The following is a 17,577-nucleotide window of genomic DNA, read 5'->3' as shown; positions in this document are numbered from 1 at the left end:
GTCTATCAAAGGATTTCTGTCTCCAAGTATGCAAAGCAAAACACAAATGTCTTATTCTAATCCTAAACTCTTGTATAGTCTAGTCTATAGAACCTAGCAACCTAAATTCTAGCATTTCCATAACTAGGCGGTGTGAATCACATCACACTTCCAGCTGGCTAAGGCTCTAATACCAACTGTAACGCACCAGCCCGTTATACGGCCCCATAGTGCCACCATAGCTGTATAGTACACCTATCTATGATAAATGTACATATACCACGTGCCCTTAGTAGGGACACATGAGTGTTTCATACTGATATCTAATCTTATGCACAGCGGAAAACATAAACATTCATATGGAATCTAATAGAAAAAAACCAAAGTTTCTAACTGTATCCTCAAATACATACGATCGTACTTAAAACATCACATGTTCTTATAATCCTAAAAAAAAAAAACGTTGTGAACTGAGTCTATTACATATACAAAACACTTACGTAAGCTAAAAACAAAATGACCCTCCAAGTCCCTCTAGAAACTAGGACCGACGTCCTGTAGGATCTGTAACAAAGGTTGTAAGTTGGGTTGAGACACTTCTCAATAAGGTGGAAAATATTACATTAGTGTGTGACAATACGTATTCAAACTAGTAGAAAGAAGTTACATATATAGCATATTCTCAATACTGTAATATAAGAGATATATAGATATAATTCCTGCGACAGATAATCAAGCATCGTTGCAAATGATAGTTCCTGAGGTTAGGGTAGGATACAGGCCCATACATTTTACGATCCCTCTGCCTAGTACTCAAACCTGTGACTTTGCCCATTTTAGTTTTCAAATCATTAATATGCATATTTAGAACACTGTCTAGCTTAGAAACAATAATAACAAAGGCCAACACTACCCCTTGGCTTGGGTTGTGCGATTTACTATAATCTGACTAGAACCACCTGGTCCATTAATCCACCAGTAGCACACTTCAAATCCAACCAACTATCTCGATACCCACATTAAAAATCAAATGTGTGGTTGCACTGTATCCAGTATAAAGCAACGGAACCGCGCTTAAGCTTTTTAAGGCTTTATATAACATTGAGCTTTTTAAGGCTCTCTTATAACGGCAAGCCTTTTAGGGCTCTTATATAACGGTGAGTTTTTTAAGGTTCTGATATAACGGTGAGCTTTTTTAAGGCTCTGTTAGTAATAAGTTGTGGTTTCAAATATCATATATACAAATTATGATAAAACGAATTAACTTGTTTCAAATTCACAAATCACTTATACAGTTCCAGTATTTTCACAAACTCATTCATTCATATTGCGGTATAAACCATCACACACATTCTCGGTTTAACTCTTTTTACATACAAAGCTCGGTATATAACCAACACCTGTTTCACACATTTTTAGATAGTAAAATGGAACTCCAGTTCCCATAGTTCATATAAATATTTAAACAGATTCACATATTCCATTTCATATCATATGTTACACTCGTCTTGTCAAAAATCCGCTATATAGCACATAACTCGAAAAATATCATTTAAATGGAAAATAAGGGATTCAAGCATCTCATACGTTAAGATTAATACAAATAAAGAAGTTTTGAAAAGTTTGGAGATCATACGTCAAAACCCTCACTTTTTACCAAAATTGTAAAATTGTAAAATTGGCATTTTTACCTGGTGAAACTTTGCAAATAAGCAGTCAATACGTGTATATAAACATAAGCTAACTTTTTAGCAGTTTGGTTTTATGAAAAGATTGATGTAAACAAATCCCCTTTCATTTAGAGTTTGGAGTTTCTTAACCCTTAAGCAACCAAAAATGATATTTATAGACCCCTTAACCCGGTCAAACTCGTCAACGAATGGTGCCTTCGTCGACGAGCACAAAAGGCTCTTCGTCGACGAACCTCTTCTTTCGTCGAAGAACCCTTGTCCAATATTTTTCCTGTCAGTCGGGATCTCTTCGTCGTTGAGGTTCCGAATTTCGGCAATGAACCGCAGAAGGGCTTTCGTCGACGAGAACCTTGGCTTCATCGTTGAAGCCTGCTAAAATTACCTTTTTACCCTTTTTCCTTTTTTACGGGTTCAGGTCTTGACATCTACAGAATAAATAAAACATGAAAGGAAGAACATCACCATCCAGAGGAGTGGACCACACACGGGGCCCATGATAATCTAGCCCCCTAGACGCGAAAAGAACCAAAACTTCCAATCATGAATGGAAGAGCTACCAGGGGAAAACAGCTTGTACTTAGGAAGGGCATTGAAATAGTACAGATCCTTCTCTACAGTATGCTTTCTCATTTGATAGCAGTTCCGAAACAGAGGCACGGTGGGCTGGTGGACTCATTTGAGGAGGAGGATGGTGAAACACATCAACGTCAAATAAGAATTGGGGGACAACTATGAAGGGACGACGTTGTAGAAACAAAGCACGATGGAAAAGAAAGGCAAGAAGGGAAGCCTAAGACCTAGGTCAAGGTAATCACTATACAAACAAATCTCATGAGGACCAGGCTACTGAGCTGACTCGACACTAGTGGGCAGTCTGATATTTATAGTGTCAAGGATAACAAATAAACAACATATAATCTACAGCTCTGATAAGGTGAGGTCAAACCAAGTGTTCCTAATGGTTAGGGGAGATCTAGGTTGAACCTCAGAAGAGTTCATGGAGTCAAATCTTCAAAGTGCTAAAAGGGCAAACAACTTACACTATACAAAGATTTGGATCAACGGTGCATATGCCCAACAGTTTTACCAAGAACACATATGAGGAAAGTGAAGAACGTGAAGAACATTCAAATAAGATATGAAGAACATAAAGAACATATGAAGAACATAGCAGAAAAAATCAACACACAAAGCCAAGAAAATGAAGGAAAAAACGCAAGGAAACGGTTGGAGCAAGAGCGTACCTAGCAGCAAGGGAACCTCTGTCCGCCGAGACGAATAGCAAATGGGCCAACAAGCGCTTTTTATGGAGAAAAGTTGGCTAGAATCTCCATAAGAGCGCGAATCCAGAGAGGCAGGATCATCGATTATCCCACGTCTCAAGGAAAAGGCTACAGGTCCCCGTACGAACACGGAGCCCGAAGAAGATATCATTCAATACCCGCGTACTGACAAAACTCCTTACACACACGCCTCCCAATCAGATGGGATGCCTAAGGGACGTGTAATCCCGAGGAAAATCGCGATACCCCAAAGGTACGACTCACTTAACGAAAAATCTTGAAACCTGTAGGTGAAAGTGAAATTATGGAGCCTCTTGAAACCGGCCCATCTGATGAGCAAAGCTCATGAGGCCTAAAGAAGATGCCCAAAAAATGAGCACCGCTCATTAGGCTAAGAAGAACGGCCCAACTGATAAGCTAAGGCTCATGAGGCCACAAAATATGCCCAAAAAGTGAGTACAGCTCATTAGGCAAAGAAGATCGGCCCAACTGATGAGCAATGCGCATGAGGCCCAAAAAAGTTCCCCTAGGAAGCTGCTCAGTGAAAGCTGGTCGGAACAAAGTTCCCCAAGAAGCTGCTTGGTAAAAGTTGTTCGGAACAAAGTTCCCCAAGAAGCTACTCGGCAAAAGTTGGTCGGAATAAAGTTTCCTAAGAAGCTGATTGGCAGAAGCTGGTCGGAACAATGTTCCACATAAAGATGCTCGGCAAAACCTAGTCGGAACAAAGTTCCCTAAGAAGCTGCTCGGCAAAAGCTGGTCGGAACAAGGTTCCCTAACAAGCTGATCGACGGAAGCTGGTCGGAACAACGTTCCACAATAAGCTGCTAGAAAAAAGCTGGTTGGAACAAATTTCCCCAAGAAGCTGCTCGGCAAAACTTGGTTGAAACAAAGTTCTCCAAGTAGCTACACGGCAAAAGCTAGTCGGAACAAAGTTCCCATAGGAAGCTGCTTGGCAAAAGCTGGTCGGAATAACGTTCTCCAAGAAGTTGCTTGGCAAAAACTGGTCGGAAAAAAGTTCCCCTAAGAAGCTGCTCCATAAAAAGCTAGTCGAAACAAAGTTCCGTAAGAAGCTGCTTGGCAAAAACTGGTTGGAACAAAGTTCCCCCAAGAAGCTGCTCGGAAAAAGCTGATTGGAACAAAGTCCCCAAGGAAGCTGCTCGGCAAAAGCTGGTTGGAACAAAGTTCCCCCAGGAAGTTGCCCGGCAAAAGCTAGTCGAAACAAAGTTCCGCAAGAAGCTACTCGGCAAAAGCTGGTCGGAACAAGGTTCCCCCAGGAAATTGCTCGGCAAAAGCTAGTCGGGACAAGGTTCCCCTAGGAAGCAGCTCAGCAAAAGCTAGTCGGGACAAAGTTCCCCCAGGAAGCTACTCGGCAAAACTTTCAAGAAAAGCTGCTTAGGGTAAATTCTCACGTGACCGGTTCGGCGAAGATGAACATCCCAACATCGACTCGGATAAGCCATTTTCATCCAATCCGGCTCATCAAAGTTGGGTGCATTTTAATATTGGCTCGGATCAGCTGAATATAGCCTAACATCGGCTTGGTTCAGTCGTTTCCCTTCAATTCGGCTCGGCATCAACTTAGTATCTTCTCGGATCAGCTAAACTTAGCTCGGCATCGACTCGGATCAGCCATTCCCTTCACTTCGACTCGATAAAAAAAAAAGAGATCGAACTTTCAAGAACAAGTTCCGAAAATTCGAAACTAAGGGGGGACAACTGATATACCCTAAATATATTAGGGTCAAAACAGTCCATCTTCCATAATGGAACATTAAGGAGCAGCTACAATCGGGGCCATTATCGCTTGAGGATAGCTGTTCTGAAGGGGTCAACCCCATGCAGGCGAGAGTGATCCACGCCCGCGCCACCGATAGCTATCATCGACTCCTTAAAGGTCAGAGCGATTCACGCCCGCACCATAACTGACCAATAAATGGCCATACACCCTCGGGTCGACTTCAGTCACTATAAGTAGGGACTCAGGCAAAAGGTCAAGGTAAGTCATTCTTAACCCACTCTTACTGTTACATTCAGCCTCTGTGAAGCACTCCCTTTACTTAAGCATCAAAGTGATCCCCCAGAGTACATCCAGTGTCCTCCAAGCCTGTTTTGTTTTCAGCCTTTTTAGGTCATCGGAAGTCGGAGAGTAGCTTCGCTGGTCATCGTCATTTTTATCCTGCAACAGAAACAAAGGAAGTGATACTATACGTCCGAATTCGATGGGGGTTTAGGGTGCGACTTTTTATAAATATGTAATAAATATAAATAACGAAAGTAAATAAAACTTCAAATACTTTTATACCAGAATAATAGTTAATTATGGTCCAAAAATAGCTCTAATAACAAAATTAACATTTTTTTAAAATTCCAAAATATAATAACATATCCAAATTAAATGGTATTACATTAATATTTATTTTAAACTGCTCTCTCTAATCCCGTCGACGTGCTTGTTTTGTCTGATTCATAGTACATTCTTCATAGTTATCTGTAAGGTGGGAAATAATTGGGTGAGCTGACGCTCAGTAAGTAAGTAAGATTATATTAGTGTGTGATTAAAATGAGTTTTAATGCATCATAATTTCGTATAAGTAAACGTTTAATACTATAACTTTAAAATTGTATTTGAATGACTATAAAACATATATAAATTTCTCACTTATCTTGTAAAAAATATCTCTTAGGTCTTTTACCTATAGGCCCTATTCTCATTATATATATAAATATTTTCTCTTATACTTATTTTGTAAAAAATTTTCTTTGAATTTGCTCTGATACCACAATTATAACTTTCCCTTTGGGCTTATTGGTCGTGGCAACAATGGGCACTTATCAAAGCACTCGCTGCGAGCGGGAGACATTAGTTGCCCCAAACCAGCAAGCCCCCGGGCAGAGAGTCCTACTTTGCCACAATCATTCATATAAGCGAAAGTTCCCAAGGATAGGGAGATATTAGTTGTCCCTTTGCTATGATACCAACAAAATTAATTTTAAAAACATCTCTTAGGTTTGTTAACTGTAAGTCATATTTACCTCCATGACTGGATTGTACAGTCCAAAGACTGGACTTAACTGGTTGGTCGACCAACTAAATCAAACTATAACTGTAAGTGAGATTTTTCTAAGAAAACTACTCTGTAAACAATGTGCGTGCACTCTATAAACTGTAAATTGTAAGTTATGGTATCGAGCATCTGTAACCTTATAATCTCTGAGCCATAAGAGTTTTTAAAACATATTATTATAATTTATGCAATAAAAATAACATAAAAATCTCATTTGTATCGTAAAACATATAATGTACTTAAATAAAAATAAGATCCTGCCACACGATTTGCATGCTAAAAATATTTATTGTTAATAGAATATTATAATGCTGTAAATTACTTGAGTGGATTAAAATATTTTCTTTAAAACAATAAATTCATTTATATTTAATAAAAACACATGATATAATTAAATCCACATACTTTAATTTAACTAAGGTATATTTAATAAAAACAAATAAAATCTAATCCTCGTGTTTTAATTTAAATCAGGTATATTAAATAAAAGCTTATATAATTCAATCCTCGTACTTTAATTTAAATCAGGTATACTTAATAAAAGTTGATATAATCCAATCTCCGTACTTTGATTTAAATCAGGTATACTAAATAAAAACTAATATAATCCAATCTCCGTACTTTAATTTAAATCAGGTATATTGCATAAAAGTTGATATAATCAAATTCTCGTACTTTAATTTAAATCAGGTATATTAAATAAAAACTGATATATTTCAATCCCCGTACTTTAATTTAAATTAGGTATATTAAATAAAAGTTGATATAATCCAATTTTCGTACTTTAATTTAAATCAAGTATGCTTAACAAAATCTAATATAATACAATCTCATACTTTAATTTAAATCAAGTGTATTAAATAAAAACCGATATAATCCAATCTCTGTATTTTAATTTAAATCAGGTATATTAGATAAAAACACGTAGATATAATCAAATTCAATTGAACTCAATAATATTTTATAAACAAAAAAACTACATGATCAAACTTACTTACCCTAATCGTCTCCTCTAAACGGTTAAAGATGAATTTCTACTTTTAAAAAATGAAATTGAAAAGAATAGAAGAGTGAGAATTTTAAGTAGATAAAAATTCTCCTTCTCCAACAAAATTTTTCTCTCATTTTTCCTTTAATTCTTCTTTGAAATTTTCTATGAAAGAATAAATTGAAGATTCTCCTACTAGGGGGTCACTTGTAATTTTGCAAAGATAAGGTAGGAGAGACGTGGGATTGAAAAAGAAAGAGGTGCAAGAGAAGGAAGCTTATGAGCGCAGAAGAAGAAAAATCAATTGGAATTGAAATGCTGCTGCAGCATCCATTCTTATATATATATATATATTAATTTAATTATTTATTTAATTATCTTACTCAATTCATGTATATATACTTTTTGGATCATTTCAGATCGTGAAATGCAAAATAGCATGTTATACCCTAAAATGCTTATTGGTATACTCAACATGTGGGATTCGAACAAAATTCCCAAGATCTAATTTGTGGACTGAATCAAGTCTATTACTTGATTCCATCAAAATCTTAGGGATGAGATACATATCCCTGCATGATACAATAACTGAAACAATCTGAATCGGGAACAAGATGGAAGAATGTAAACTCTACACTTTAAAAAATTCTTAATCCAGAGCTAGCTTGTCACATAGAGACTGATATGCTGCACTGCAAAGCTTGAACTTTTCCTCAGCAACAGCCTGTCCACGTAGAAGAGGTTGGCCAATTAGTGTCGCAGGCTAGAAGCCAAGATACGGTTGAAACAAGAAACAATGGTCACACATATAGACTAAAGAAGGGAAGGTTGCACGCTGATGGTCAACTATCATGAAGAACGAAATTTCAATGGTATATATATATATATAGAGCTCCTGAGATGCTCGGAAACAAAGGAAGCCCCCCACTCCTTCCCTTGCACAAACATGCACAAGCATACAGAGAGTCATCAGTGAGAGGTTGGCTTTTGTCAAAGTACATACCTTTTGCCACAAGTCGGCACTTGGATCTCTCTCTCTCTCTCTCTCTCTCTCTCTCTCTCTCAACACACACACACACACACATGCACGCCTCATTCGCAAGTAGCAACCAATAATAACAATAAGAAAACCATACCAATGGAATGTTCGTACCTTGGAAGAACCATGATGACGATCTGGGTGCCATTTCAAAGCACAAGCCCGATATCTGAAAAAAATTTCTGTCAACCAGAGGTCACATAATACAGGAATGACATATTTCCATTAGCGCAACCAAAAAACTTCCAAGGCTATGTAACAACTAGATTCACAATGTAAAGCAGAAATAAGAAAAAATGGGATCTCCACAGAACTCACGCTTTTTTAACTTCGTCAAGTTTTAAGGGACCAGAAGCACTCAACCCAAGAGCCATCCGATCTGAAGCCATATCCAACTCTGAGCTGTCAGACTCTGTTGAGGAGTCATATTCCTCGTCTATCCGATCTCTCCAATTCCAAGAGGTCCTATAATTATTGGAGTAGCCCGATGAGCTCCTCCATTGAGGATTCTCTTCATTAACAAAGGACCAATAGAAGTATCCATTTCCACCAAATGCAGATCGAAATATCGTCTCAATGCCAACATCATCTTCACAGAACTCGAAACCTCCTGAAGAATAATTAAAAAGGCAGATATGCAGCACAACTCTAGGAAAATAGTGTGCGTGTGTTTCTTTTTCTATTTCTTTTTTCTATTTTGGGGTTTTGGGTGGGGGGGGGTGGGGGGGGGAGGATAAGGAAGCGGGGGGAAAGCGGGGGAGGAATGCCCTAGAGAACAAGAATCCTCATGCAATGGGTTTATGCCTTCACAATAAAGAGTGCTGTACATCATATACAAAATCTACTAGTCCATGAAGAAGGCATCACCGAGCAATTGGTGGGAGGAAGAACTAAGTTTGAAATGTCATCCTGCCACAGGAAGCAGAACCACACCTGAAGCAATGATCTTCTCCAGAGCAAGAAGACTCCCAACAACAAATTGTCCTAATAAGTTTTCGTTCAGAAGATCTCTGAGATGGAGAACATTCCCATGAATTTTTTTATATAAGAAAAAGAGCCATAAATATATCTACTTAAAGAAGGGAGACATGCTGCAGCTTTCAGTAGTTAAGAAGTTGAAGGGCTCTTACTTCTACTCTTACACCGAGGTCCTTGCTTGCCCGTCTGGGACCTCTTCGACCCCTTACCCCAGTGTTGTCTTCTAAACCATGAGGTGCCATTACTTGAAGATGGATCATTTTGATCATGATCAGACTGCCAGTCCTGAATGCAACAGAGTAAAAATAAAGTGGCAAATATTCAGTAATGCATTAATACCTAATGAATAACACAAACTTATCATAGATGATCAAATAGAGAAGAGGAGTAGGTAGATAAAAGTCAGTTTAATCATGCACAATAACAATTGAACACCTACAGTATGCTAAACAGTTGAAGAGGTGCAGAAGGACAATCAAGTCACTAATAGAATTAACCCCAGCAAAGTGACCTGCAAAATCATGTACTGATAGCAATATATTAATCCAAGATTTTCCCAAACTACATGAATGTCTTACATTAAAGGGCATATTATCAAGCAATGTTATGCCATGCAAAGAGTACAAAGATTTTGTTCACTTACTGAGTTAACAGGAGATATCACTGGTCTAAATGATCCAATAAATTTTTAACTTGATTCACATTGGAGCCACATTTTTATTTTGAAGCCACTAATATGAAACCAAAATGAGAAGCATTCCTCCAGGCAATAGCTGGATGCGCAGAAGATGTTTTTTTTTTAATAGCAAAACATTCATTAATATGAAAAGAATTACAAGGAGGGAGAATGAAGCATCTGCTGAAAAAAATCAGGTACAAACCAGGAAAAAGAAGGAAGAACAACAAAAAGAGAGAAGCATCAAACCAGCAAGTTCCTCCAATCCCTTTCTAAATCTGGAAAACTAACGCCCCTTAAAACAGCAAACCCGACACACCACCAAGAAGTCATCTACTGAATCTTTTCCCACATCAGTGTCCACTGTCCAGTGAGGCAGATGTACAGTCATGTTGCGCCAACCAATCAACAAACCATGCTTTAAAAACTGTATTAACCCCAAAAGCAGTATGGATTCTAGGCCATGCCTGCCCTTGAGAAATTTAAATTGCTTTGCAGAATGGCGCAGGCGTGGGGGGGGGGGAGGGGGGTGCCGGTTGTGGTTCCAGTAAGGAGGGCAGTGGAGAGTGGAAAGGAGGGAGTGGGCATATTATTCGCTCCCTTCCCCTGAATCCCCTTGAAATGCTGACCATGTTGGGGGAGGGGGGGGGGGGGGGGGGGGGGCCGTGGGTGCTGGTTGTGGTTCCAGTAAGGAGGGCAGTGGAGAGTGGAAAGGAGGGAGTGAGCATATTATTCGCTCCCTTCCCCTGAATCCCCTTGAAATGCTGACCACCTAAATTGGGGAGTAAAAGATCCTCGGTTTTATGGTTTTGCATCTTGTGTTGTAATCACTCCATCTTTCCCCTGTCAAACCATATAAAACATCCAAACAAGGGCAGGATAACCACTCTGCCATTACTTCCTTTCCCCTTCCATTGCCTACGATCCAAAGTCCCAAACACAGCCTTTTATGCATATCACTTCCATCTCCAACAACTCATCCATATACATATAAGATATGAAGTGTATTAAGAGTTCAATGTGCTCAAGCCGAACATCCTTCTGATCTGTATTTTATTGTTTATTCTAATTTCTACTTTAATTGTAGTCTCCAAATGGCCAATTTGTTTATCTGCAGCTATAGGGACAAATGAGCTTTAAGTGGGTAAAACATTGTGATTGATAAAAAAAATAGACCTATTTAAATTTTTGTTTATACAAAAATATTCTTATATGGGCCTACCTTGAGTACAATATTTTATTTGACAAAAATACCCTTACTTCTTTATTTGGTCAATACGAAAGTACCTTGGCATACAATTTGACAAAAATATCCTACTTCTTAAATTTGTTAACATATAAATACTCTAAATCCGGGCCTACACTAGGCCATGGTGCTATTATTATAATATTATTATATGCTTCGATTCAATTAAATTAATTTGCATTATGTAAGCAAATCTTCCAAAAACAAGGGGCTGTCACAATAAAAAGGCCCAATTTCACTCGTAAAATTTTGATCATGTAATTTGAGGATAAATTATACTAAAAATGTTTGCTAAACATTCTATTGCCCAAAATTTCTACAATACAAAACCACCATTTCACACTTGCAAATTGAAAATTCTCATTTTTCACTCATAAAATTTTGATCAAATGACTTGCAAGAATCTCTTTTTCTCAGCAAAAAGAAATGTCAATCCAAAGGATTTTACATAATTCCTGTAAGAAATTTAAAAATTCTATAACAAATAGTTTGAGTTTCATTTTAATTACCAAAAAAAATTGTATCCAACTTATAAAATACAACAACAACCAAACCTTAAGTCCCACTACGTCAAGTCAGCTATATGAATCCCTTTCTATCACTCCACAAAATTTAGAACAATGTCCTTAGAAAGTTGGGATGTTGTGAAATCTTTACACTTTATATCAGCCTAAGTTATTTTAGGTCTAACCCTTCATAAAGCCTTCAACAATATCTAAATCAACATATAAAATAATACAATTTTTAATAATAAATAAACTCTTATTATCTTTTACCAAATCTAGTGATAATTTTTAAGGTTTTCACATTTTCCTAGATTAAATATGAATTCCGCTTAAACTCACCTTGCTCATTCACCATTTAATGTTCACTTATAGTGGAATATTTATGTTTAATGAATGTGTACCACATAAAATTAAATAATTGAAAATGTTCTATAACATATGGATGTGCCAAAATATTTTGTTAGTTTAAAGCATCATGTTAGACAATAATACCCTTGACTTTTACAAGGTATCCATAATTACATGTCTAACAGAACAACCAAATATCTGCACATGCTTTTCAAAATAGTGTATATATGGACTTATCATCAATCTCTACAATGTCTAAATGTGTCTATCACATAACATCCTAATCTTAACTTCACTTGACAATTTTTATATTGCTAAGGACTATCTTATATGACTCACTGGTTTATATTTTTGGTTGAAAGTTAAAATGAAAGAACAAATATCATAAATGATAACTAGAGAATAAATATTCTGAAAAAAATTCAGAATAGGTAAATCCATCTGACATCTTCTAGGACTAGAACTCTAACCAAGTTTCTAATATCATTTAGATGAGTAATAAAGATGAGTTTGGATAGATAAATATTAGTAATAAAATCATACGCCTAAAAGCACTCTTTAGATAACAAAGATCAAATTTTTCAAAAATCAACGCAACCCCCTAAAGTAATGTATAAAATAAAATAATTTTAATGAACAAAACCATCGTATAAGTTTTATTCAGAAAGGACTTCAAAAATTACAATTATTTTCAAGTATAATATACAATAAAAAACAAAATGGGCAATGTCATACAGCAAACTTAAATATATTTATCACTAGCATCAATCACTTTTCACCAAATAATGTCTTCTAACCACTTCTATCTAGTATTTCCAGAGCTTTGATGTGGATCATTATTTTAAAAGTTTTAATAATTTTACAAACCACAACTAATCACATACAACAGACATAACAAAAATGACGAGTATATTATAAATATTAAAATTCAAAATAAGTCTAATGGCAGCAAGGTATTACTATAATAGATCAATATAGTACAACATTTAATAAAAATAAGATAATGTTATAAAATATGCAGAAAATAAAATAAAGATGCGACAAAAATTTACATGGTTCAGTGTCACGGTCCGCCTTTTTCACACCGTTGTGAAGGGCCGTGCGGCGCTAGCTAAAGCACTCTTGCTTAACTAGCCAGCCTTTTGTTTACCAACATTCATCCACGGAACACTTTCATTAACATTCAATCATATAGCAGCGGAAATAATAATCAATTCATGAAAGCCGTGGCAACCAAGCAGTAAATATTGAAGCAAACGTAATTCATTAACAAATCCTCCGTTGACATGTTGTACTTAGCGAGGGAGGCAAGTAGGCTAAGCACGTTGACAATTGCTAGTGAGTTTTACAATGATTGATGAACACTCACCCTCCCCTAAAGAGCTTTCTGGGCCATTCTCACTCTGGCACTAGGAAACATCAATGTGACCGAGGAGTCATACTGCCTTATTTGGCTTACAATGAAGTAAATACTGGAAAATAACCCTACACTAGTATTTACATGATGGAAACCCATCCCAAACACACAAGATAAGCGGTCACAGGCAAGCATAAATGCCCTGAACAAGCTTAGCTCGTGACATTCTCCCCCACTTATGCGGTCGACGTCCCCGTAGACTTTGACGCTAGGTACACTTCAACTTCATCTACGAACGGTGCATGTCTTCCGCCGAAACCCAGCTAATTTCTTCGTCACCAAGGCCTTTCCACTTTACTAAGAATTCCTGCCGCTTCTTCCTTGAGGATTTGAACTCTCTGTCTGCAAGGATTTCTTCAACTTCACGTCTGTCAGGTTGCCCTGTACTGATTTCTGCTCTGGCTGACTGATTTCTGCTTAGATCGTCAGTGTCGGCATTGTACGGCTTGAGGCAGCTGACGTGAAACACAGGATGCACTTTCATCCAAGTCGGAGGGTTGATTTTGTAGGAGACCTTCCCGACTTTGGCCAAGATGGGGACTGGTCCTTCATATTTGCGAAGTAGTCTCCTATCTCGTCCTCGTAGTGACCTGACTTGTTCAGGATTGAGCTTAACAAGCACCAAGTCACCTACGTTGAAGTGCTGCGGTCTTCTCCCCTGATCTGCCCACTTCTTCATCCGCTTAGTAGCTTTCTCGAGGTAGGCTCGGGCAATCTCAGCATTTCGTCTCCATTCTTTGGTAAAGACGTACGCCCTGGGACTCTTTCCTCTGTACGGCTCATCCACTGTGTGAGGTAACAGTGGCTGTTGGCCTGTAACAAGCTCAAAAGGACTCTTGTTGGTTGTGGAGCACTTTTGGGCATTGAAACAGAACTGAGCCACATCGAGTAGCTGCACCCAGTTCTTCTGGTTGGCGTTGACAAAGTGGCGCAAGTACTCTTCAAGTAGCCCATTGAATCTCTCCGTCTGCCCATCTGTCTGTGGGTGATAACTCGAAGAGATTTCTAGTTGTGAACCGAGGATTCTGAAAAGTTCTGTCCAGAAGTTGCCAGTGAATCTTGAGTCTCGGTCACTAACAATGTCGGGGGGAACACCCCAATATTTCACAATGTTCTTAAAAAATAACTGTGCTGTCTCCTCGGCCGAACAGTACTTCGGTGCGGCTATGAATGTACCATACTTCGAAAACCTGTCTATAATAACAAGTATAGACCCTGCGTCTCCCACTCTGGACAGGTTGGTGATGAAGTCCAATGAGACACTTTCCCACGGTTTGGATGGTACTGGTAAGGGCTCCAACAGCCCAGCCGTTTTCCTCCGCTCAACCTTGTCTTATTGGCAAGTGAGACAAGTTCGGGTATAATCAACCACATCATCAAGCATGTGCGGCCAATAGTACCCCCGCTTTAGTAAGGCCAAAGTGCGCTGCCATCCTGGATGTCCGGCCCACATGGTATCATGACATTCCTTCAGCAATGTCTTTCTCAGATCACCTGCTCGTGGCACAAAGAGCCGGTTACCATGGGTTATCAGCAATCCATCTTCCATCCAAAACTGTCGTGCCTTCCCTTCTTCGGTAAGTTTCATTAAGTTCTGCGCAACTGGATCTTTGGCTAAGTTCTCTTTGATGCGCTCCCGCATCGTTGTGGTAACAGTGCTTGAAGTCAGATGCGTTACCATTTGTAAGGCCGCCAGTTCGGCCTTCCTACTCAGTGCATCCGCGACTTGGTTCAATCGCCCCGCCTTGTGCTCAAATGAGAAATCAAATTCTGCCAAGAATTCTTGCCATCGGCCTTGCTTGGGTGTCAACTTTGGCTGTGTGAAGAAATGGCTAACACCTGAATTATCAGTTTTCACCACAAACCTTGCCCCAAGTAAGTAATGCCTCCACACACGGAGACAATGTATCACCGCTAACATCTCCTTCTTTTGAGCTGTGTACTTCCGCTCCGCTTCATTAAGCTTACGGCTTTCATACGCAACAGGGTGTCCCTCCTGTACCAAGACTCCTCCAAGGGCGAAGTCTGATGCATCTGTCTGTACCTCGAAGGGTTTCATGACATCCAGAAGAGCCAGAACCGGATCTCTCATCATGGCATCCTTCAAGTCATCAAAGGCTCCCTGGCACTCCTCTGTCCAGTTCCACCCATGACCCTTCTTTAGTAGTTCTGTCATAGGGGCCGTTCTTCGTGAATACCCCTCTACGAACTTCCTGTAGTAGTTGGCAAGGCCAAGAAAGGAACGCAACTCTTTCACTGTTGTTGGGATCTTCCATTCTTGAATTGCCCTTACCTTCTCCATATCCATTCTGATATGACCTTGGTCAATCACATAACCAAGGAATTTTATGCTTTTCTGAGCGAAAGAGCACTTCTCCTTCTTCACATATAGACTGTTTCCCTTCAGCCTATCGAACACCTTCCGCAGATGCTCTTTATGTTCCTCCAGAGTGGAACTGTAGACAACGATATCATCCAGGTACACCACGACAAACTTGTCAAGGTATTCACGGAAAACCTGGTTCATCAAGGTGCAGAATGTTGCAGGTGCATTCGTTAACCCAAACGGCATCACCAAAAATTCATATGCCCCATACCGTGTCACACAAGTAGTCTTCGGCTCATCCCCATCAGCAATTCTCACCTGATAGTAACCTGACCTCAAGTCAAGTTTAGTGAAGTACTTGGCATGACTCAACTGATCCAATAAATCAGCAATCAACGGAATAGGATACTTGTTGCGCACTGTCACCTTGTTGAGCGCGCGGTAGTCTACACACATCCGCAGGCTCCCATCGTGTTTCTTCTGAAATAGCACCGGTGCTCCAAATGGTGCTTTGGAAGGGCGAACATATCCCGCTTCCAATAATTCATCAAGTTGCTTCCTCAATTCTGCCAACTCTGGAGGCGCCATCCGATATGGCCCTTTTGCAGGTGGTTTCACCCCTGGAAACAACTCGATCTCATGCTCCACACCCCGTAGTGGAGGTAGTTCGTGAGGTAACTTATCTGGCATCACCTCCTTGTACTCATCCAACACCGCTTGGATAGTTGTAGGCACCAGCTCTTTGCCTACTTCGTTATCTACCACCATCGTGGCTAGATATGTCTGCTCTCCCTTCCTCAGACCTTTCTTGAGTTGCATGGCTGAAAGGAACTTCCCATCATCTCCTTTCGTTGCAATAGCTTGCACCATGCACGGGTGATCTCCCATCAGGCATAGGGAACCAGCCGAAGGCATCATCACTGCCTTCGTTCCCCTTAGGAACTCCATTCCCAAAATGACTGGAAAGTCATCCAATGGCACTGCTGTAAAATTCACATGACCTTCCCACTGCCCAAGCTTCACAGTAACTTGCTTGGCTACTCCCAGAGTAGGCTGGGCTACAGAATTAACTGCTTTCATGCGTCCTGTATCCTTCTCTAAGGATAAGTTGAGTCTCCAAGCTTCTGGTTGCGAAACAAAGTTATGGGTAGCCCCGGTATCCACCATAGCGCGGGTGCTCTTCCCATTGATTCTCAAGTCCACAAACATTAGCCCTCTGGCTCGTGTAACCTTTGGTACTTTCGCCTGCTTTTCCAATGCGCTCACCTGCCGCATTGCACCCATCCTCGGGGTCTCATCTTCTTCCCCATCGTCTTCCCCTACCTGTTCGGCAATGGAAGCCTGTAAAGCATTAAGTGATGCCTTGTGAGGGCACTCAAAGACTCTATGAGGACCACGACACAAGAAACACTCAAGTTTACCCTTTCCCTTGGGTGTGTTGAACCCTCGAGACGACGAAGCTTCCTTTGAGGTTGATGCTTTATAGTCGGCTCCCCCATTCTTGGGTTTGCCTTTCTTGAAAGACTTTCCATTGTTTCCCTCTCCGCCAAATCCTTTGGACGAAGTGGTTTTCTCCCCAGCATAGTCAGTCAAGCGTTCGGCAGCAGCTTGTGCGGTAGGCAAGTCTTGAACTCTTTGTCTATGAAGTTCGGTCCTTGCCCACGGTTTCATCCCCTCAAGAAAATAGAACAACTTGTCCTTCTCCGACATATCTCGAATATCCAACATTAAAGCCGAGAATTGTTTCACATATTCGCTGATCGACCCCGTATGCTTGAGATCTCTCAGTTTTCTCCTTGCATTATACTCAACATTTTCAGGAAAAAATTGGGCCTTGAGCTCTCTCTTCAAGTCTGCCCAACTATCGATTACACAGTTTCCATTTTCAATGTCATAGTACTTAGCACGCCACCACAGTTTGGCGTCACCCACCAAGTACATGGTTGCAGTATCCACTTTCACCTGTTCCGAGGGCATCCTCACAGCGCGAAAATACTGTTCCATATCAAACAAGAAGTTCTCTAACTCCTTAGCA

General features: G+C 39.7%; 1 protein-coding gene across 4 annotated transcripts in view; it reads right to left on the bottom strand.

Moving 5' to 3' along the window:
• Positions 1–7,357: 7,357 nt before the first annotated feature.
• LOC131168545 (uncharacterized) overlaps positions 7,358–17,577 on the bottom strand; it is a 32,128-nt gene continuing 21,908 nt past the window's right edge. For 2 of the 4 annotated variants that reach the window (XM_058128054.1, XM_058128055.1), the window contains exons 3-6: positions 9,176–9,308; positions 8,364–8,655; positions 8,160–8,214; positions 7,358–7,730 (exon numbers count right to left, since the gene is read on the bottom strand). In XM_058128054.1, coding sequence (XP_057984037.1) covers positions 7,656–7,730; positions 8,160–8,214; positions 8,364–8,655; positions 9,176–9,308 — 555 coding nt within the window. In that variant the 3' untranslated portion in view covers positions 7,358–7,655. Of the gene's footprint in view, positions 7,731–8,159; positions 8,228–8,363; positions 8,656–9,175; positions 9,309–17,577 lie in introns of all 4 variants that reach the window. The other 2 variants (XM_058128056.1, XM_058128057.1) reach the window with 1 other exon arrangement.

Source organism: Malania oleifera, chromosome 11 (assembly GCF_029873635.1).
Source record: "Malania oleifera isolate guangnan ecotype guangnan chromosome 11, ASM2987363v1, whole genome shotgun sequence".
NCBI lineage: Eukaryota > Viridiplantae > Streptophyta > Magnoliopsida > Santalales > Ximeniaceae > Malania > Malania oleifera.
Note: the sequence above shows the minus strand (reverse complement) of the source record. Positions and strands in the feature narration are given on the sequence as shown.